A 24555-nucleotide genomic window follows, 5' to 3' on the forward strand; every position below is an offset into this window, starting at 1 on the left:
CCCGAACCCGGCGGGTACGGGTCGGGTGCGGGTTTCGGGCAAATTTTCCGCTACCCGACCATCTCTAGTGCCCATGATGTCGCGAACTACCGTGGTATTTCGAACCTGAGCTACCTGCCCAAAGTATTGGAAAGCCTTATCCACGACTCACTCTACCCGAAGGTTCATCGCATCACAACCCCTTTGATTTCTTTATTAGAATATAGTTATATTAACAGCTTGGGTTATTCGTGATTTCTGTGGGGCTGGGATATGAATCCGGGTCCTTAGCGTGAGAGGCGTGAATGCTAACTACACCGGGATTGACTCCGCGATCCCTTTTAAATTCTCCCTCAATTTTTTCTGTGGCACTGTCATAATGTTGGTTAAAACTTTGCTTACCGGTATCCATACTTTGACCGCTACATTAGAAATTAATTGTATTATATAAGGTACACCGGGGCAAGTGGGACCTAAAAATGCATAGTTTGGGTTTATTCCACTGTGTTTTCTGTACCTATGATTATTTCAAAATTCTTTCACCACAAAAACTCTTCAGTGGTATCACTTCGAAGGAATAATTTCGAAAAAGGCCTATCAATTTACATGAAATGAATCTGGAGGAGAATTTTCAAAATTATCCCACTTACCGGGGCAAGTGGGACCTATATTCAAATTTGATTAAAAAGAGTAAATAATAATAAATTGTGTAAGTTAATATACAGCAATGTTAAAGCATTGCAAGAAGCAATCAAAAACAATATTTGTATGAAGGGTTCATTCAAAAATAGCGTAACAAAATCAGATCACAACGGGCGACGTTATAATTTATATAAAACAGATCGTGAGCAATTACGCTGTAAAGCATTATTGTAATGAAATGTAGTTGAATATGTCGTTGTATCCAATTCTTGCGAGACGTAATTTAGGATTAACCATTGTTTAATAGCTCGAAAATACGATTATGATCTGTTTGTTCTACCATGCCCAATTCGGTAAAGCTACTCATAAGAGATAGTTACGTTATAATAACCACAACACTTTATTGTTTCAATTCCAGTTGCAGATTTGCTTAATTATATCAAATTTGATTTTCCAAATTCAATTAACATCGTTTAGGTGTAACTAAAATGTGACCAAACTGTTTGTTCCCTCACAAGCTGTGCACATGGGCTTCTTTTTTGGAGCCCCTTGGTTTAGTCCTTTTCGGTTTTATTTTAAAGCTTTAGTGGTATAAATATTATGTAATTAAACTGAAAATGTTCGATAGTTCATCTAAAAAATGTATTAAGACAGGAAGTTTTGTGCTAAAACACTTTATTTTTAATAGGTCCCACTTGCCCCGGGTACTTTGAAGTGCCGACCTTACTTCGACCCATTTTTTAATGCCGTTTGTCAAATTAAACAACTAGTTTTCGGGTGTAATTTGTTAATACACTCATTATGTTTACCTACTGTCAGAAAAACATGTACTTTTACGTAAAACCTGTGGCCAAAATATCATTTCTAGAAAGGTGCGTCAAACTTACAACGCAAATTGAAAATAACACTCAAATTGAAAGTCCAATTTTGGAAATGTTTGGAATGCCTGTTATAAATAATCTATAATTTTAATACATGCGTTTGAGTTGTATCTTTCATTTCTAGAAAGGTTCGGTTGGGGAAAATGAGGTTGAAGAGAGTTATGAGCTCCGTTCTCACTTACCCCGTATTCTCACTTGCCCCGGGCTATAATACACTAAAGTTCTCGAATTCTAAAGTTTCTAGTGTAATCAAAACACCTTAAATCGTGATTTGTGTACCGTTTTACATCGTTATTCTTGATTACTGAAAAACCGATTTATTCGTCGTGATAACTGCTTATTTAATCGAATTCACAAATATCAAAAATATCGGCTATTGTTGTGATCCATTTCTACACTCAAAAAAATCGACACGTCGCGTCCACGTGAAAAATCATGTAAAATTCTGTACAGCAACTTACTTGAACTTCATGTACTAGTTAATGGGAAAATTGATAAAATTTACCGGGATCGCACGTAAACTGGTTAGTATGAGTGCGAGTTATCAACAATTCACGTGAATGTTACATGAAAAGTGTGATGGATGAGAATTACCTATGTTTTCACGTAAACTTGACGTGCTGATTTTTTTGAGTGTATTGAAGCTGTTCATCATTCGTTGCTTGCCGATCGAACAAAACTTACCATCAGTTGCTTTTGGCTTTTCTCTCTGCAACACAAAAGCTGCGTCATGGATAAGTGCTGCTATGAATGTGCGACACCGATTAAAAACCTAAATCATTAAATGCTATCTGTGCGAAAGTGTTGCGCATTTCAGTTGGGATTGTGCGAATCTCGATTTTGCCAATAATCAACCGAATTTATTGTGGTTCTGTACTGGTTGGTCGGTAGAAAAATTAAAAAATAATAAGAATACTTCGTCTGACTTAACTAAAGCGGTGGTTTCTTCGGTGTCTGATGTGATCAACTGCTGTATGAATTGCATCAAAGAAGAGCTTGTACCTACAAACCAAAGAGTGTATTAAACGTGTTTCTGATAAAATGCAATCCGTTGCAACCCCATCCGTTGCAATTTCATCAAATAATCGTACAAATAAGCGTCCGAGAGCACATTCGCCGGATGCTACCCCGAAGCTACCAAAAGTAACGAGAAAATTGTATGGTGGAACTCGGATGGCTGATAATATTAATATTGCTATCGAAACAGTGCCTAAGCCAGCTGAAAATGTTTGGCTGTATCTTTCGCGCATTGCCCCGCACGTCTCTGAAGCTGAAGTTTGTACACTTGTTGAGTCATGTATGCCTGGCGCTCATCCCGTTGTTAGGCAATTGATTAAAAAAGATGCCGATTTGAACTCGTTTGCCTTTATGTCATTCAAAGTCGTTGTTGATTTAAATCTAAAGGAGCTTTTGCTGGATCCATCTACCTAGCATAATGGAATTTACTTTCGTTCCTTTGAAGAACGCGGAACTGTATTCCGGGATTTTTGGCTTCCCAGTGCGAACGAACTTCCGCGAACCGATCGTTCAGTCCGATCGTTCAGCCCAGGATACCGCTACCCCTCGTCAGACAGCCTAAATTTGAATTGTCATCCATCGTTGCACTATGGGGGCCACCGGGCCCCCAATCCAGTTAAGTTAATGCCTTCTAGTAATTTGCAAAAAGATTATTCTGTTTCTTTCTGCCATAGCTCTTCATTCGGCGACACCGCAGCGCATGATGATTTGCCTCAGCCAAGAGTTCCTGTTCCTGAACCTGTCCTTCTGTTTTATTAGAACACTAAGGGTCTCCGCAGCAAGATAACCGAATTCAGCTTAACAGTATCAGATTCTTCATATGATTGTATTGTTCTAACTGAAACATGGCTTGATTGTCAAATCATCTCAAATCAGCTGTTTGGCGAGGACTATACTGTTTTTCGCACTGATCGCTGCCCGACCAACAGCAACAAGTCATCTGGCGGTGGTGTGCTAATTGCAGTTCGGCGTAATTGGTCGTCCACGTTATTAACGAATGCAATTGATGAGTTACTGGAGCAATTATAAATAACGGTTTCTACTGGAACTGGAACAAAGTTAGCGATCGGTGTTATTTATGTTCCTCCTAACTTACACAATGATGCTGAAGTGATCGAACGGCATATTTCATCGATTAATAAAGTAAACGATTCTCTCGGTCCCAGTGATGATCTATTACTGTTTGGCGACTACATCCATGCTGGTCTAGCCTGGAAGCTACATTATATCAATAGATATTTGATGGTCAATACTCTGCATTCTCATATTAACTCTGGCAGCTCTTGCCTTCTAGACGGCGTTGCCTTAAATGGCCTCTTCCAGGTCTACCCCGTGCTCAATCATAATGGGAGGCTTTTGGATCTAACTTTTGTTAACAGTTATGCTCTGCCAGCCTGCTCAGTGACCACTGCAGTTGATGAGCTTTGCAATATTTATCCTCATCATCCTCCCGTTATGATTAGATATGACAAGCCTATCAGTTCGCTATTTTATGATGAATTATTAGAGTCAAATTCATTATAAAATAGCGAACTGATAGGCTTGTCATATCTAATCATCTCTTCAGCGAGGATATAAAAATCATATTTTTTATATGTGAATCGTCAAATTCAGTTTTTCTATTTTAGCTTTTTTTGTAGTTGTTGTGCGACTTTTTCATGTTTTATAAAGTTGTACAAATAATAAAAATACACAACTCGGCAAAGTTGTGTATTTTTACTATTTGTACAACTTTATGAAACATGGAAAAGTCATACAACAACTACAAAAAAGCTAAAATAGAAAAACTGAATTTGACGATTCACATATGTAAATGCTAAAATACTCGATCACGCACAACTCTAGGCGGAATTTTTCACCAGGAATTTTCGGATTATCGACTGACCTCATGAGTCATACTCTATAGACTAATTTATTGTAATAAAATCTTTGAGAACGGAAGCTAATTGTTGTTAGTGTTCGTGTTATCGATATCTCAAATTGATCTCGGTATAAATCTTAGTAAAGGGATATTTCCCATGTGGCAAAATTTGTTACATCCGGACACCCAGATTGTTGAGCTGTCCGCAGCGAAATTACATTCTTTGAACCATTTAAATTTAATTTTTATTACTCTGTGTTTATCTCCGACTCTTCCTCCAACTCCGAATCATCCAGCATCTCGTCGAGCAACGCCGCATCACACCAAGGTTTCATCCGATCGGCTGAATATACAGTGCTGAACGACCTCGTCGTTCCATCGATACCTGCCAACGTTGTCACTCGATAGCGGTCGTTCGCGAGCTTTTCGGTGACCACAAATGGTCCCTTGAAGCGTGGCTCCAGCTTACGACTTCCTCCTGGCACGTATTGGTCTTTGGCTACCAAAACTAAATCATCAGTCTGGTAACCATTTGCTATTTTTCGCCGGTTGTCATAAAACAATTTCTGCTTTGCTTGCATTGTCTTTGTCGCCGTCACCACCTGTTCTCGAAGTTGATCCGCATTCAAAACCTGATCGTCGCCCACCGCTGTAATGACAGCCACCAATTCATTTTGCACCACATCTCTAGGTCTGAAAGACAACACTAAAGACGCTGGAGAAACACCCGTCGTAGAATTTGGTGCTGTATTAATTGCACTTTGAACTGCTTTCACTTTTTCATCCCACCGCCTATCTTGCTCACCAACCAACGAACGCAGTGCTGTTAGTATCGTACGATTGCTTCTCTCCACCTGTCCGTTACCTCGTGGAGCGCCGACAGCAACTAAGACATGGTCGATTCCGTAGTCTTTACAGAATTCCTTAAATAACTTAAGTGAATGCCGTACCCCTGTCTGTTATTATACGGGACGGCAATCCAAAAACACTCGAAATTTCTTCTAGCATCACCACTACTGGCTGGGTATTTGTTGACTTCACAGGCTTCACCAGCACGAATTTCGAAAATCCACACACGGCTGCTAAAATATGCTCGTTCCCGCGAGCCGACCTCGGAAACGGTCCAAGATGGTCTAAATGTACAGTGTGGAAAGGAATCGGCGTCTTCGGTATCGGATGCAGAAACCCCTCAGGTTTTCCCTGTTTCGATTTGAAAAACGCACATTTAGGGCACGCCGCTATATATGCACGCACATACTTCCTCATCTTTGGGAACCAAAAGAAACTTCGTATCATATTCACGACTTTCTCTTCGCCAAAATGGCCCTTATCATCATGATAGCTCTTTACTACTCTCCATCGTACTCTAGTTGGAACCACGAATCGCTTTTTACCATCGACGAGCCTAAACAGCCGATGATTATCCAAAACATAACATTGTTGTATTTGTCGATCCTCATCACACAACGGATCTTGCAAAAGTTTATTTATTATATCCACCAATCGCGAATCTTGCCGCTGCATACACACCAAGAAATCATTATTAGAAATTTCCAACACCATAATAGTTTCAGCAATCGATTGCACCTTGCTCGGATTTTCGACCGGCGAACGGCTAAGGGCATCCACGTGTTGCATTCGTTTTCCTTCCCGATGTTCAATCCGAAAGTCGTATTCCATGAGCTTCAAGAAATAACGGGCGATACGGCTATTCATCTCCCGTTTGTTGTAAGTATCTCGAATTGCTGAGCAGTCTGTACGGATCACAAAAAATCTCCCGATAAGAAATTGGCGAAACCGCTCAACGCTCGCCACCCCAGCTAACATTTCTAACTCATAACTATGATAAGCCGCTTCGGATTTGCTCGTTTTTCGACTAAAGTATCCGATCGGCTTCCACTCTTCACGATCTTTCTGCAGCAATATTCCAGCTAGCCCTAAGCTGGATGCATCCGTATGCAACTCGAGTTCTGCCATTGGATTAAACAACACTAATACTGGCCGCTTTAGCAGTATATCTTTGATAGCACTAAACGCACGCTGCTCTTCTTCCGTCCACACAAACTCGCTCTCCTTTCGTAATAAACGAAACAGTGGAACCGCTATGAGGCTGTAATTTTGCACAAAGCGCCTGAAAAAACCAGACAGTCCAAGAAATTGCTGCACACCATGTACATTAGTCGGAACTGGGAATTCCGCCACCGCTCTTATTTTACGTTCACCCGGCTTCACCCCCTCGGCACTCACTTCGTATCCAAGAAAATCAACTCTCGACTTAAAAAACTGGCTCTTACGCAAATTTATTGTAAAGCCTTCTTCTCGTAACGCCAACAGCAACTCTTCAAATTTTCGCAAGAGCTCTTCCTCACTTTTACCGGGAATGATCAAATCATCGATATATGCCACTATCACTATATTTTTCTTCCTCAGAACTTCCACAATTCTATTCATCGCTCTCTGGAACACTGCACAGCCGTTAGCCAAACCGAATGGCATTCTTAGAAATCTATAGTGCCCCTCTGTCGTAGCGAACGCAGTGTACTCTTGACTAGCTTCGTCCAGCCTAATTTGGTAGTAGCCGCTGTAGAGATCGATAGTGATGAACAACTCAGCACCGGTTAACTTCTGCAGACATGCCTCGATATCCGGCATCGGGAACTTATCCTTGACCGTTTTGGCATTTAACAGTCTATAGTCGACCGCCATTCTGTATTCATTATTTTTCTTTGGAACGAGAACCACACGACTATTATACGGTGACTCTGTCTCTGTGATAATTTCCGACTCCAACAATTCGTGCACTATTCCCATCAAAGTATTTTCACGCATATACTCAAGCTTTTGCGGTTTAACATATACTGGTTCAGAATCCGTTAACTTAATTTTCATCATTGTCGACTTGGCGCAACCCATCTCTCTTAGGTTCAGCGCAAAGCACTCTCGATAATTCTCGATTAGTCGAAACAGTTCACTATTGCCCGCCTGTGAGCCCTCGCTGTCGATCTCTCGTTCATCGATTTTTTCGAACTTCGAAACTTTTTCGAACTTGGAAACCGATGACTCACCAATGCCGTCTGCTCTCTGGCTCGTACCAGGCGAAGGTTGTGCATCCTGCTCCCATTCGAACCTGACGTCTCCCCTCCGTTTCACCATCATCAATCGGTCTTGGTCGATTACGTCTTCTCCCAAAATTATTGCGGTGTCTTGCACCCATGTTGGCACTATTTGTAACTCTACCGGCAAATGAATATTATCGATTTTCAATTTAGCGCACACTTTGCTGGTTACGTACACTTCTTTTTTACCGAAACCTCGTAAAACCTTGCGGCTCGGTTGAATTTCACCCACACTTTTGGCATATTTCTCTTGAATGGTCGAAATTTTGCCCCCTGTGTCCACCAGTGCCTTCAACGCGACACCTCCAACCACAACATTTTTGATAAACGCACTTTTTTCATCAATAACCCTCATTGTTTTATGGGTTGAAGCTTGTCCATGAGGTATGTTCTTACATTCCCGCTGCACGTGACCTTCTTTTTTACACAAATGACACCGTATCAAAGGGCATTTTCTCGCAATATGCCCCGGTTTGTGGCATTGGAAACAAACACTTTCTTCTATCGGATTTCTTCTCTGGCCGCCGCTATTCTCACCGTACTCCGGAAGTTTACTAGTGGTTGTAACTGCATCTACATTATTAATCCATCTCAACTCTTCGAGTAGCTGCTCTATAGTAGTAACTTTTCCGATCGTCATACCAGCTCTATTAGCGTACTGGCGAAGACCACCAGCAATGTAGGTTACGATGGTGTCTTCGGCAAATCCGCCTTTACGACCCATAGCTAGCATTTCGTAGACATATTCTTCGACCGACTCGCCATATCTCCACTTTCTCGCCGATAGTAATTTGTGGTAGTGTATAGGATTTTTTTTTTGACGGAAACCCTTTTTCGATCTCGCGCTTGAATGCTGTCCAATCTCTCACTCGGCTTTGACAGCCTTCAAACCATAACCTGGCACAGCCAGCCAGGTTCAACCTAGCGCAGTGCAGTCGTGAAGCATCTGTCCACCCGTATAGTTCACCTGTTTCGTCAATAGACCGCGCCCATGCGTCAGCAGTTGGGCATGACGGAACTTTTGGATCGAATGTTGTTATAAATTCCTTCATCTCTCGGAAATCTGGCATTCTTGCTTCGGCCTGGCCCGATGTCTGCGCTGTAGGTCGTCTCCTCAGTTCATCTAACTCCGCTTTTAACCTCTCTACTTGCTCTTGAAGAGATTTTTCCATTTTAATTTGTACCGTCTTTTTCTCCTCCTTCTTGCGATCAGTTACGAATGGTGGTAAGCTATCTAGACTTAGCCGGGAATCCGAATCAGCGTAGATTTCACTTTCAGATTCGCTCATACCCCGCTATCCACTTACACCAATACTAGACAACTGGCCAGTTTTGTCCACAGTATTATCCGTTCGGAATATATGGAACTCGATCTTCGGAATCCCACTGCTGAACTTTTGTCCTTGCGACTGGACTCGACGGAACTCGCTTCCCGACGACGAAGCGCTCCTCGTTTGTACGATATGTATTTCCCGACGGCGAACACGCGATTCAGCTAGTGGATTTTATCTTTCCGAACTTTTCACTCTTAGTTGGATAGTCTAAGCTTTACGCAACTTAGTTATTCAGTCTTGTTTTAGTCAGACTTCACCCTACGTGTCTCAAGCCGATCTAAGAACACGTGCTTTCACTGTTGGTTGGGAAATTTACTATTTCTCGCCGTAAATTCCCACCGCAACTTCACAAAACGCTATACTCCGAATTTTTCCGCTCAAGTCAATCTAGCCGTATCCTGTCTACAGGATGTAAATGCTAAAATACTCGATCACGCACAACTCTAGGCGGAATTTTTCACCAGGAATTTTCGGATTATCGACTGACCTCATGAGTCATACTCTATAGACTAATTTATTGTAATAAAATCTTTGAGAACGGAAGCTAATTGTTGTTAGTGTTCGTGTTATCGATATCTCAAATTGATCTCGGTATAAATCTTAGTAAAGGGATATTTCCCATGTGGCAAAATTTGTTACATCCGGACACCCAGATTGTTGAGCTGTCCGCAGCGAAATTACATTCTTTGAACCATTTAAATTTAATTTTTATTACTCTGTGTTTATCTCCGACTCTTCCTCCAACTCCGAATCATCCAGCATCTCGTCGAGCAACGCCGCATCACACCAAGGTTTCATCCGATCGGCTGAATATACAGTGCTGAACGACCTCGTCGTTCCATTGATACCTGCCAACGTTGTCACTCGATAGCGGTCGTTCGCGAGCTTTTCGGTGACCACAAATGGTCCCTTGAAGCGTGGCTCCAGCTTACGACTTCCTCCTGGCACGTATTGGTCTTTGGCTACCAAAACTAAATCATCAGTCTGGTAACCATTTGCTATTTTTCGCCGGTTGTCATAAAACAATTTCTGCTTTGCTTGCATTGTCTTTGTCGCCGTCACCACCTGTTCTCGAAGTTGATCCGCATTCAAAACCTGATCGTCGCCCACCGCTGTAATGACAGCCACCAATTCATTTTGCACCACATCTCTAGGTCTGAAAGACAACACTAAAGACGCTGGAGAAACACCCGTCGTAGAATTTGGTGCTGTATTAATTGCACTTTGAACTGCTTTCACTTTTTCATCCCACCGCCTATCTTGCTCACCAACCAACGAACGCAGTGCTGTTAGTATCGTACGATTGCTTCTCTCCACCTGTCCGTTACCTCGTGGAGCGCCGACAGCAACTAAGACATGGTCGATTCCGTAGTCTTTACAGAATTCCTTAAATAACTTAAGTGAATGCCGTACCCCTGTCTGTTATTATACGGGACGGCAATCCAAAAACACTCGAAATTTCTTCTAGCATCACCACTACTGGCTGGGTATTTGTTGACTTCACAGGCTTCACCAGCACGAATTTCGAAAATCCACACACGGCTGCTAAAATATGCTCGTTCCCGCGAGCCGACCTCGGAAACGGTCCAAGATGGTCTAAATGTACAGTGTGGAAAGGAATCGGCGTCTTCGGTATCGGATGCAGAAACCCCTCAGGTTTTCCCTGTTTCGATTTGAAAAACGCACATTTAGGGCACGCCGCTATATATGCACGCACATACTTCCTCATCTTTGGGAACCAAAAGAAACTTCGTATCATATTCACGACTTTCTCTTCGCCAAAATGGCCCTTATCATCATGATAGCTCTTTACTACTCTCCATCGTACTCTAGTTGGAACCACGAATCGCTTTTTACCATCGACGAGCCTAAACAGCCGATGATTATCCAAAACATAACATTGTTGTATTTGTCGATCCTCATCACACAACGGATCTTGCAAAAGTTTATTTATTATATCCACCAATCGCGAATCTTGCCGCTGCATACACACCAAGAAATCATTATTAGAAATTTCCAACACCATAATAGTTTCAGCAATCGATTGCACCTTGCTCGGATTTTCGACCGGCGAACGGCTAAGGGCATCCACGTGTTGCATTCGTTTTCCTTCCCGATGTTCAATCCGAAAGTCGTATTCCATGAGCTTCAAGAAATAACGGGCGATACGGCTATTCATCTCCCGTTTGTTGTAAGTATCTCGAATTGCTGAGCAGTCTGTACGGATCACAAAAAATCTCCCGATAAGAAATTGGCGAAACCGCTCAACGCTCGCCACCCCAGCTAACATTTCTAACTCATAACTATGATAAGCCGCTTCGGATTTGCTCGTTTTTCGACTAAAGTATCCGATCGGCTTCCACTCTTCACGATCTTTCTGCAGCAATATTCCAGCTAGCCCTAAGCTGGATGCATCCGTATGCAACTCGAGTTCTGCCATTGGATTAAACAACACTAATACTGGCCGCTTTAGCAGTATATCTTTGATAGCACTAAACGCACGCTGCTCTTCTTCCGTCCACACAAACTCGCTCTCCTTTCGTAATAAACGAAACAGTGGAACCGCTATGAGGCTGTAATTTTGCACAAAGCGCCTGAAAAAACCAGACAGTCCAAGAAATTGCTGCACACCATGTACATTAGTCGGAACTGGGAATTCCGCCACCGCTCTTATTTTACGTTCACCCGGCTTCACCCCCTCGGCACTCACTTCGTATCCAAGAAAATCAACTCTCGACTTAAAAAACTGGCTCTTACGCAAATTTATTGTAAAGCCTTCTTCTCGTAACGCCAACAGCAACTCTTCAAATTTTCGCAAGAGCTCTTCCTCACTTTTACCGGGAATGATCAAATCATCGATATATGCCACTATCACTATATTTTTCTTCCTCAGAACTTCCACAATTCTATTCATCGCTCTCTGGAACACTGCACAGCCGTTAGCCAAACCGAATGGCATTCTTAGAAATCTATAGTGCCCCTCTGTCGTAGCGAACGCAGTGTACTCTTGACTAGCTTCGTCCAGCCTAATTTGGTAGTAGCCGCTGTAGAGATCGATAGTGATGAACAACTCAGCACCGGTTAACTTCTGCAGACATGCCTCGATATCCGGCATCGGGAACTTATCCTTGACCGTTTTGGCATTTAACAGTCTATAGTCGACCGCCATTCTGTATTCATTATTTTTCTTTGGAACGAGAACCACACGACTATTATACGGTGACTCTGTCTCTGTGATAATTTCCGACTCCAACAATTCGTGCACTATTCCCATCAAAGTATTTTCACGCATATACTCAAGCTTTTGCGGTTTAACATATACTGGTTCAGAATCCGTTAACTTAATTTTCATCATTGTCGACTTGGCGCAACCCATCTCTCTTAGGTTCAGCGCAAAGCACTCTCGATAATTCTCGATTAGTCGAAACAGTTCACTATTGCCCGCCTGTGAGCCCTCGCTGTCGATCTCTCGTTCATCGATTTTTTCGAACTTCGAAACTTTTTCGAACTTGGAAACCGATGACTCACCAATGCCGTCTGCTCTCTGGCTCGTACCAGGCGAAGGTTGTGCATCCTGCTCCCATTCGAACCTGACGTCTCCCCTCCGTTTCACCATCATCAATCGGTCTTGGTCGATTACGTCTTCTCCCAAAATTATTGCGGTGTCTTGCACCCATGTTGGCACTATTTGTAACTCTACCGGCAAATGAATATTATCGATTTTCAATTTAGCGCACACTTTGCTGGTTACGTACACTTCTTTTTTACCGAAACCTCGTAAAACCTTGCGGCTCGGTTGAATTTCACCCACACTTTTGGCATATTTCTCTTGAATGGTCGAAATTTTGCCCCCTGTGTCCACCAGTGCCTTCAACGCGACACCTCCAACCACAACATTTTTGATAAACGCACTTTTTTCATCAATAACCCTCATTGTTTTATGGGTTGAAGCTTGTCCATGAGGTATGTTCTTACATTCCCGCTGCACGTGACCTTCTTTTTTACACAAATGACACCGTATCAAAGGGCATTTTCTCGCAATATGCCCCGGTTTGTGGCATTGGAAACAAACACTTTCTTCTATCGGATTTCTTCTCTGGCCGCCGCTATTCTCACCGTACTCCGGAAGTTTACTAGTGGTTGTAACTGCATCTACATTATTAATCCATCTCAACTCTTCGAGTAGCTGCTCTATAGTAGTAACTTTTCCGATCGTCATACCAGCTCTATTAGCGTACTGGCGAAGACCACCAGCAATGTAGGTTACGATGGTGTCTTCGGCAAATCCGCCTTTACGACCCATAGCTAGCATTTCGTAGACATATTCTTCGACCGACTCGCCATATCTCCACTTTCTCGCCGATAGTAATTTGTGGTAGTGTATAGGATTTTTTTTTTGACGGAAACCCTTTTTCGATCTCGCGCTTGAATGCTGTCCAATCTCTCACTCGGCTTTGACAGCCTTCAAACCATAACCTGGCACAGCCAGCCAGGTTCAACCTAGCGCAGTGCAGTCGTGAAGCATCTGTCCACCCGTATAGTTCACCTGTTTCGTCAATAGACCGCGCCCATGCGTCAGCAGTTGGGCATGACGGAACTTTTGGATCGAATGTTGTTATAAATTCCTTCATCTCTCGGAAATCTGGCATTCTTGCTTCGGCCTGGCCCGATGTCTGCGCTGTAGGTCGTCTCCTCAGTTCATCTAACTCCGCTTTTAACCTCTCTACTTGCTCTTGAAGAGATTTTTCCATTTTAATTTGTACCGTCTTTTTCTCCTCCTTCTTGCGATCAGTTACGAATGGTGGTAAGCTATCTAGACTTAGCCGGGAATCCGAATCAGCGTAGATTTCACTTTCAGATTCGCTCATACCCCGCTATCCACTTACACCAATACTAGACAACTGGCCAGTTTTGTCCACAGTATTATCCGTTCGGAATATATGGAACTCGATCTTCGGAATCCCACTGCTGAACTTTTGTCCTTGCGACTGGACTCGACGGAACTCGCTTCCCGACGACGAAGCGCTCCTCGTTTGTACGATATGTATTTCCCGACGGCGAACACGCGATTCAGCTAGTGGATTTTATCTTTCCGAACTTTTCACTCTTAGTTGGATAGTCTAAGCTTTACGCAACTTAGTTATTCAGTCTTGTTTTAGTCAGACTTCACCCTACGTGTCTCAAGCCGATCTAAGAACACGTGCTTTCACTGTTGGTTGGGAAATTTACTATTTCTCGCCGTAAATTCCCACCGCAACTTCACAAAACGCTATACTCCGAATTTTTCCGCTCAAGTCAATCTAGCCGTATCCTGTCTACAGGATGTAAATGCTAAAATACTCGATCACGCACAACTCTAGGCGGAATTTTTCACCAGGAATTTTCGGATTATCGACTGACCTCATGAGTCATACTCTATAGACTAATTTATTGTAATAAAATCTTTGAGAACGGAAGCTAATTGTTGTTAGTGTTCGTGTTATCGATATCTCAAATTGATCTCGGTATAAATCTTAGTAAAGGGATATTTCCCATGTGGCAAAATTTGTTACACATATAAGAAATATGATTTTTCTATCCTCGCTAAAGAGATAGAAGGTTACGGTCTTCAGCAAAATTTCTTGTAATAATAAGGTCTAAAACTTTACAGAACTCACCAATATGTTATATTGAAACTGAAGAAAACTTAATTTTTATTTCATTTTTAGGGGGATTAATCAAAATTTAAATTCTACCAGACGATAGAGCTTTCAATTTCAAGAAACTTTTCAAAGGTTTCAATATCAATATCAATATATGGTACTACCACCTGCCTTAGCAGAACATCCGTTCATAGCAATGAGCCTATCATGTCAAAAAGAGTTGAACATATTTAACGATTGGTCATGCTTCCCAACTCTTGTATGAAGGGCCAAAAGGGAATTGGTCGATAAGCAACATCACTTACACGTACCAGGGATGTAGAGAATCTCCTTCCAAGGGCTAAGTCACCTCAGTCAATCGTTGAATAAACCGTCTTAATGCAGAATAACTCCAGCAGGTGGGGAGAAGAGCCCGCTCATTATCCACGATGTGTTGTTAATCGGGCCAAGATTAACCCTAGAAAGTTGACTGTTTTACTCTCCCTAGGCCCACCGCTTCAAACAAAGGCTCTGATGGTCCCTCCCTCTTCCCGATTCTAGTTTATTAATGAAATGTGATATATATGGGTAAAAATAGAATAATCTCACCAGCAGTCCTTCGAATGGAATAGAGATGCGTCTTTTTAGTGAAACTTTTCCGAAGGTTCCATAAACCTAAAATCAAGTTTTCCTACTCAAAACTCTAATGCGCACATATTTTTGGTTTTGGACAACTGTGAAGCCCCACGGGAATATGTTCCGGAATGGCCATGCCGTGGCAAAATCATCAGATAGAATCAAAACAATGAAAAATAACCTTCTGGAGTATTTTCATGAATTTGGACACCCATATTGCCAGTGTTGCAAACCAAACAGTTTTATGGCCACAGGAGGTCCCACGGGAACTTGTCGTAGAATGACCATTCCTAGGATATATCATTATATTGTTTTAAAACAATGGAGAATGACCTTTCGGAGTAATTTGAAGAACTTTGGACACCCATATTACTATAATTACATCCAAAAATATAAAAAGTGCTTTAATTCCGAAACACATCCTCGGAATGCCGGATTTCCGGGAACCAGATGAACCACTTCCGACTCTGTTGTAACCAAATTGAAAGTGGATTAGTTCCTGAATCTTTAGGTGGTAAAAGTGTCCGAATCGGTCAAAAATTGCCAAAGTTACAAGCGTTTCAATTTGTGGGACCCGGGTACCCTTGTTGATCACTTAAAGGGTAAAAAATTTCCACCCCCTTAAGTGCTACATGAAAACTTATTTTATGAAAAGTTGCAATTTAACTAGTTCTTAGATGTCACAGACTTTCAGTATCCTTGATCAAAGAAAACTTTAGAATTCCGTACTTCGAAAGCTGAAAAGGTACCCGGGTACCCTGTCGAACACATAACGGTTAAAAGATGCTGGGTTTTTATGCCGCTTTGAGTAACATGTTGCTCAAGGCGGCTTTCCCAGTCAAACAAATCTTCATTAAGACAGCTTGAAGCAGCTTGAGTCAGATGAACCAAATAAATAAATATCAGCTAAGATGATAAATAAATGAATTGTTATGTAAAATATAATAACTGTTATGTTACTTCTTGTCTTTTTAGCAATGCCAAAAAGAACACAGTGGGGGAAGATTGCAGTTACGTGATATTTTATCTGTTCCTATGCAAAGGATCCTGAAATATCATCTTTTGTTAGACAAATTGGTGCAAGAGACGAATCCGGTAAGTATCTACTCTGCAGAGGATTGATTCGTTGTTAATTTCATTCAAATAGGCTCACAATTTTTTAAAGTACCGCCATCCGGGGTGACATTGGGCCACGGGGGTGAGATTGGGCCAAAAACCAAAAATGTTTATTTGTGAAAATTTATTATATCTGTAGAAACTGGTGACTTAAATTCAAAATGATGATGAACATAACATATTTATTCATAACTTAGAATGGAACACAGATAATATTAGCGAACTATTTAGCCTAAGCAGGGTTTCAAAGTTCGCGATCAAAAATACGCGGAAATAACGCTTGTAAAAAATGTCCCGCATAAACCAACCCAAACAAGAAATCGCATCAACTTGCTATCTTGAAGGTATATAAACTAATCATTTACAATGTTTCGAAAGGTTATTATGTGTTGGATAAGTTTTGATTACGAAAATAATATTTTTCGAAACTTTGTACTTTTCGAGCTTCACGGGGGTGAGATTGTGCCAAGCCATAATGATCGATCCAATTTGTGGATTTCACATACACAACAAAAATACGTCAGTATACACCAGCACACTCACATTCTTTACTATTGAGCACAATATTTTGACAGATTAGATTGCATCATCCATTTTGGAGCAAACTGCATCATAAGTCTGCTAAATAATTTAAATTAATTTTTACTTTTTCTCTGGAAATTTCAGATACTTTGAATAAACACTCTAATATAAGACGAATATATTATACCGTGTATAAACTGCCAGTTTTAAGGAGGAGGGAGGGGGGTAGTATAGGCCACATGTTCTGCGGCCGCGGGTTCTTGAACGAAGTAATGGTTACTTTTGTTAAATAATCAAATAGGTATGCTTCCTTAGGATACACCCTTTCATATATCTCCCCCTTGTTAACCCTAGAAATGCTACTGGCTATATAAAGGCTCTCCATTGACTACGAACTCATTTTTAGTTATTTCAGACCACTCCGGGTTATTTTCGTTCATATTTTTTGTATGATGCGTTGTTTTTGGCCGGCCCCCTGCCCCTAATAGTCCACTTAGTTCATGGACGGCCACATATGAACTACTTTATACTGATCTTTATGTGTATTGTTTATAAACATGCTAATGTTCACTGTTTAGGTTTTTAGCCTAACTTTATGTTTTTGGCACAATGTCACCCCCTAGAAGGGGTGAGATTGTGCCAAAGTTGATGCACTTCCAGTAAAATTAGGTTTCATTGTAACTAGACCATCTCTACGGTAGTTGTTAATTGAACAATTTAGTATATATTGACAGCTTCGAAATCAACTTAGTTCCTAAATTGTGTGTGTACTGAGCTAAAGAACAAAAATATATACTTTTTTGGCACAATCTCGCCCCGGATGACGGTATGTGTGTGTGTTTTTTACGAGTAGGGAAATCTGCTGAGCACCTTAGGAGATACAGTACTATCAGACACCTGAGAAGACAACTCAGGGAGTGGGGTTAAGTATCTCGACCCTCCTACTGGGGCGTGAGGATCCAGACCTACTAAAACCCTACTCGAGCCTCCAGCCTCAATCCCCCTGGTACTACCTTATCGGTATTACTTCAAAAAGGGGCTATTCGCTTAGATTACTACTGGACTATGGTAGTTAGGGTGTTTATTCGCCGTTGATCGGCTCTCCAGCGGGTTTGTAGCTCAAGTACAATCTGGGTAGCAACCGTATTGACCGCTATCCAGACGTCCGAGCTGGAACACATCCTTTGGACTAAGGTATCCGGTGTAGTGTCCTCTCCGCTCATTTCCATCATGTTGCTTCTTGCGCCCACGAAACGAGGGCATATAAAGAAAGCATGTTCTGCAGTTTCCTCAACATCCACGCATTCGGGACTCGCGGGAGACTCCGCATGCCCGAACTTTTGCAGATACTGTAAAACAACCATGCCCTGACAAACACGACAGCCTCTCCCAGCCGTATGTTCGAATCTCGGCTGGGAGAGGCTGTTAGAGTCAATAGGATCGTAGCACTGACCCCGCACTGTCCTGTATTCTAACAGCTGGTAGCGAAGTCTGTCGTATAAAAAAACAGAAGGTCAAATTTCGATAACGGAATTAGCACCCAGGCTTTGCTTTTTGCCTGACAAAATCTGTGTGAGGTGGAAGTTGACTTCGCCGTGGCGCCTGTTGACCCACCCGGATAGTTCCGGGATAAGTCGATGTGTCCACCGGCCTTTTGTGGAATCAGACCATGCCCGCTGCCATGTGGTCTCCGAGGCCGATATTGTGGTACTCCGTATACCTCTAGTTCCACGTTGGTTGAAGCACTCTGCGTCTTCGCTGATGATGATGCCAATAGGCATCATACCCGCTAAGACGCAGATTGCGTCATGTGAAACTGTGCGATACGCACTCGCCACTTTTTTATTATTATTTTATTATTATCCTTTTCTTTTATCTAAGGAGCAGGGAAAAGCCCGTTGGAGTAAACCTCTTTCAGGTTTCTTCTCCAACAGGCACAAAACCTCCTCATCTTTTCCATATTTTATCTATAATTTTACAAAGAACTGTTTGATTGATTTCACTTCCAGTGAGCATTTGCTCTTTTAAGGAAGTGCTACGCAGTTTTTGTACAGCATGTGGAAATTGATGACGGGTGATATGGGCGGTGGTTTCTTATCGAAGTGTTGGTGATGACGGTGGGTGGCGACGAATGGTGATGTTTAGGGGGGCTCCGTAGCCGCAAGGTTACCGAGTCTGCTTTGACAAGCGAGTGGTCGTGGGTTCGAATCTTAGTAGAATCAAGCCATTCTCGATGTCAAGTGACTTTAGCATGGGTTTATTCTCAGGCCCCTCCATTTACCCTTCCTTCGTGCTGAATTCTATATTTACCCTCTGAAGCCTCTTAACAGTGCAAATGTCCCTCCTATAGTTAAGTGTACTGGTCAGAGGTACGAATGAGTCCTCGCCAGGGACGGCTATAATATGGGATAGTGCTGGCAGCGAGGAATAAGTGGGTAAAGTAGATTAAGCTTTGAAGGAAGGGTAAACCCCAATACACGCAAGCACGCATAAAAATTTAATAAGCATATCGCTCACTCAATAGCGATTATAGCAAAAAGAAATGCAGTGCAGGTCATACAGCAAACACCCGGGCGATATTACAATAGATCAACTATACTGGTCGCAGTAATGAGTCCACACATGGAAAAAAAAATGGTGATGTTTGGCGACATGCAGCGGTTGGTGGCGGCATTGGTGGTGGCAGGCAGTGCATGACGGAAAGAATGAATAAAAACAAAGTGTGGCATTAGGGTGACTAACTTTAAGAGAGGTAGTGCGGAATTTTTGCTTTGATGATGGCTCGCAGACGACGTTTGAAAATATGGATTGAAGGGGCATTCTTGCACGAGGGAGGGAGGTTGTTAAATAGTTTGCTGCCGATGTGCCAAATTTTTTTGCGGCCGAACTCGGTATTGAATCTAGGCAGGTAAAGGTGACCCATTTGTCTACTGGAGCGGCGACTTTCGTGCATTCTACTCGGTATCGAAGAGTATTCAGCAAGGGTATTCCGCAAATAAACCAACATTTGGAACTCTTGTGGTGCCCGTATCGGTAGCATTGAATCATCAGGATTCTGATATAGCAGTCTTGTGGGGTACATAACGGGTTTTCTGAAAACAGCTTTTAGGCATCTGTTTTGTATCACCTGGAGTTCTCGTAGTGATGACTTACAGGCAAGTCCCCAATTGGCAACCAGATATTGGAGTCGGGAGTGAATAAGCGAAAAATATAGCGTTTTCAACTTGGTAATGGGCAGGAAGGAGGAAACCTTCCTCGAAATTCCACACAAGGACGATAACTTCCGCTTTAGTGATTCGACGTGGGCGTTCCAGTTCATCTTGCTATCTAACGTTACACCATGAAACGGGAAATCCTGTACTTCCTCGATAACTTCATCATTGACTACAATTGGAACTCGATCCGGGAGACTTCGGCGGGGTGAATGAATCAGCATGTATTTGGTTTTCGATAAATTCATCGATAGCAGGTTGGTCGCAAAAAATCGTTGAGAAGCATAAGATCTTGTTTGATATGGACCTGTATTGTAGCACAATCATTTCCTTGGTAGAAGATTGATGTATCATCGGCAAAGAGGTGCAATTTTCCACGCAGGCTCAGCTTGGCTAGTATGCTATACGCATTAAACGATGTTTTAGAATTTACAATGACACATGACAAAGACCAGACTTTTCCCAAAAAACCTGACCGACCAACATTCCACAGATGTTACGATCCACAATTCCCACGAACATAATTCATACCAAACCCACTCTAAATCCTTACAAGAAACCCATATCAGATTCACAGAATAACCCGACACCTTACAACGAAATCAGAACCAAAACACCGTTAAAACAAGATTCCTTAGAAAATATCAAGTACAAATCTCATAAACAACCTACAAGACAAAGCTCAGCCTCAAACCCATGTACAATCACACCTCATCAAAATACACGAAACAGACATGATATTTTTCCTCTATACGAACAACAAGCTCAAGTGCATCGTGCGATCTTGAACTACTTTACACACGTCATGCACCCAAGAGAACTCACGATATATTCACCACCGACGCGCTATTACAAATTCTCTCTCTCGACACTCATTCAATTCTCTCTCTTTACACTCATTCAAACTCGCTCATTCTAACTTACGTTCTATCTCACGTACCCGACTTAACACGACATTCTCGACCAATCATATTGACGCAATATAGACTTTGCATCATGGTTGAATAGATTAAGCCACACCTCCAACAATACCCTGTAAACTTACTAACACTAGGAAATAAGTTCATTAGATAAAACTAACCTGTTGGAGCAGAAATAAAGGCAGTCTATGCAGTTCAAAGACAGGAACTGGTTTTATTCAAACGAAATTGAAATCATTATCTAATAATAGGAAACTAGATTGTTGATAAATATTAGGGACAATATCGGCCCCAGATTACTACCTTGGGGCACACCCGTAGGCACCGTTCCTAGCGAACTTTTACAGTCTCCTACAGACACGAACTGGGTTCTGTTTGAGGTAACTTTTAATAAGCGATTTTGCGACCCCTCTAATTCCATAAACATCCAGTTTATCAATTAGCAATCCATGGTCTATTGTATCAAAGGCCTTTTTCAAATCAATAAACAGGGATCCTACTATTTTTCTATTATCCAATGAGTCATAGATGCACTCCACTAAGTTACAGGAGGCTGACAATGTGCTTAAGCCTTGCCTGAATCCATACTGTTGTTTGTAAATGAGGCCATGATCATCGATGAAGCTCATAATCCGACTAACCATAAGCTTTTCTATTATTTTATCAAGGACAGACAAGCAGGATATTGGGCGATAGTTGCTAGGATTTTTCGTATCCCCAGATTTATGCACAGGAGTTACTCGAGCAATTCTTAAGCAGTCAGGATAATTTCCTGTTTTCACAATTTCATTAAATACGTCGGTTAGAAGAGGAGCAAATACATTATGATGTTGTTTGACAAAACTTGCAGGAATGTTATTTGGGCCGGAAATTTCAGTCCTATTCGAGATGGTGTTTTCATTCCTGTGTATTTCTTTCGGGAAGACGCGCGACTGCTGTTTTCCCAAAACACCATTTATAAGTTTCCAGGCTGACTTTTGATCTCCATTAGACAGAAGATTGGCGTAATAATTTCTTTTGCAAGCAGCTTTTTCGTGTTGTACTTTTTTGGAAATGTGCGTCAAAAGATCATGTAATCGTTGGTTGTTGGGATTGCGCCGTTTGGATTTCAGTGTGTTCTCCTTAATTTGTATTAATTTCCACAAATTAAATGTCATCCAAGGACAATGTTCTTTTACTCTTACTCGTATTGTTACGGTTCGCGTACATTGCTCGCGTAATGAATTGTAGCAACTGATCACATAAGATAGCTTTGCATCGGCATGAGGAAGTTGGGACAGCCCTGACAGGGATTCAAGAAATCTAATGTTCAGCTGCTGATGATTTACGATCTGTTTTTCCAAACTCCGTTTTTCCAAACTCCGTTTTTCCGGGGGACACGGCATTTTAAAGCTTGAGGAAATCAGGCAGTGATCACTTAGGTCGTTGAAAATAGTTTCATTGACGATTTTACTGGCCAGCAATTCACTACAGACCATATGATCCAGTATATTGTTGCTGGCCGGTCTCGTTACTGCAGTGTTAGTGACTACCATATTATAAGACGCCAGCATCCGAACGCACTCTCGCACCACGTTGTTAGCAACCGCATTCACAGGTATATTCATATCACCAGCCAAGATACATTCTTGGCCACTAGCATTGACTGCGAGAATTCGTTCTAATTCAGAGAGAAAACGTCACTCCAAAGCAGTGTTTTTCAAATCCGGATCCAGACCGATTTTGTATGACACAAATGAAAAACGGGACATATCCGTTCCTTTTTTGACAAGCCGCACAGCGACAGCAGGCTCAGTACTGTTTAGGCAGCGAGAAATGATTTTTTGCATATCTTCGTCAGAAAGCTGAGGATTCAAACCTGACAAGTATAGCCAGAAGCGTTTCTTTGCTACAGCAGAAGCAATGGATGGCACGGAAAGATCGCTTATATCAATACTGTTTTCACCGCGGTCCGATTGTGCAGGCAATGGAATCTGCTCAGTTCGGCGACGCTTCAGGCTCTTGTTTGGCCACACAGGAGTGGCAGACAATGTAGGTGTTCCAGCAGGGTCAACATTCATTGGCTTACAAGGCAAATTATCGATTTTTTTGCTCAAACCCTCAATCACATCACATAGCTCTTGGACCTGCGCGGGTAATTCGGTGAGCGGGGGCGATAGTGTTGGATGATTCGATTATAAATCTGCCATGTATGACGAAATGGATCGGCCGTTGAGCATTTCTCTGCACGTCGGGCAAATAAATATATTTTTGCCTTGTGAGAAGAGATCCTTGCACACTCGACTGTTAAAGTCACAACATTGCTGGTTGATGTGGTAGCTGGTCTCACAGAAGCCGCAGCGGATCGGTTCGAGATCGTTGACACTTTGTTTACATTCTCCACATTGCATTTTCTCCATTCTGTTTTGGTTAAAAAATCGGCGCGAGTGGCAGTTGAAACTTAACGAAGACTTTGTCGAAGTTAAAACAATGGCTGTCGACCGAGTAGATTTAGCGAATGAAAATCGTACAGTAAGATTAATCCGTTTGCAAAAATAAATCAGTGATTCGATGAAACTCCACGACGAGCGGCTAGTACTAGCGAGGCGGTTCACGATATGCACAAACAAGAGGCGAAATTCTGACTTTATCACTTTAAAAAGCGCAAAACTTGAAAGCGAAAAATCAAAGCTGTTTACACAAACTTAACGATCGTCCAAAAAAAAAGAAAAAAAAATGTTGCTAGTTGTTGCTTGCATTAATCGTGGGAAGGACCAACCGGCACCAAATTTAGATTTTTTACATTCTGACTTGAAATAAAAAATCTGCCAAATTTGGTCCAAATCCGTGAAGATCGATACATCTCGGATACTTCGCGCAGAGTTACTCTAATACATATTATTTAGATTTTACATTTGCAATAACTCGACATAAGAAAAAAGTTTATGTGATATAATTTATTCAAAATTATGCGTAGAATTTGCGTAAAATTACGCGAAGCATTTTATTTTATTTTTACAAAAAAGCAGCGTAGGGTTGCGGTTTCACCTCGTCATACGTAATGATGATTCACAATTTATTTCGAGTTTTTAAAAGAATTATATACACAAGTACTCAAGTTTTTCGCACGAGATAAATCTCTCACTTCTTGCATATACACCCATTTAGACAGATAAAATATTTCAACATTTTTTACAGACACAGATGTTCTTGTTCAGCGGCAATTCGTCATACGGAAACTGCACTTCGTCATGACGAAGTTTTGCTTTCGTCCACCATGGACAAACACAATTGTTTACAAAAATTTATGCATGTATTCGTTATGCCGTGTGCATGAGCTATTCAACTGGCACCAAAACAATGCAAGTAGGGTAAAGAACTAGTTTTAAGCAGTCTAAGCGAGTCACTGATTGTTTTACCTTATTACAAGCGATGGGTTGACTAAGTGGGGGATATCAGCATACCAATCTTCTTGCTATCTTTAGTTCTTCAAACTGTAACCATTGGAAGACACTATTGTTGAGCTAAACTTTTGATTTTTCGCTTTAAAAGTTGGAGCGGCGAAACTAATTTTGAACACACCGAACCCATTTTCACCCGCAAGGTGCTTTTTTAAGCAATCCTGAAATATGATTTTTTTTTACTTCCCGTTAAAAAATCCCTTGAACTTTTCCCCCTATTCAGTAAGTTCGCGTTCCTATCCGCGACCTACTAATCGG

At 41.7% G+C, this 24555-nt stretch overlaps 1 protein-coding gene across 1 annotated transcript in view; it reads left to right on the forward strand.

The window, feature by feature from the left end:
• Positions 1-24555, forward strand: part of LOC128738091 (protein vav) — a 388215-nt gene that overhangs the window by 267248 nt on the left and 96412 nt on the right. The window contains exon 6 of the mRNA XM_053832936.1: positions 16063-16182. Coding sequence (XP_053688911.1) covers positions 16063-16182 — 120 coding nt within the window. The remainder of the gene's footprint in view (positions 1-16062; positions 16183-24555) is intronic.

Source organism: Sabethes cyaneus, chromosome 2 (assembly GCF_943734655.1).
Source record: "Sabethes cyaneus chromosome 2, idSabCyanKW18_F2, whole genome shotgun sequence".
NCBI lineage: Eukaryota > Metazoa > Arthropoda > Insecta > Diptera > Culicidae > Sabethes > Sabethes cyaneus.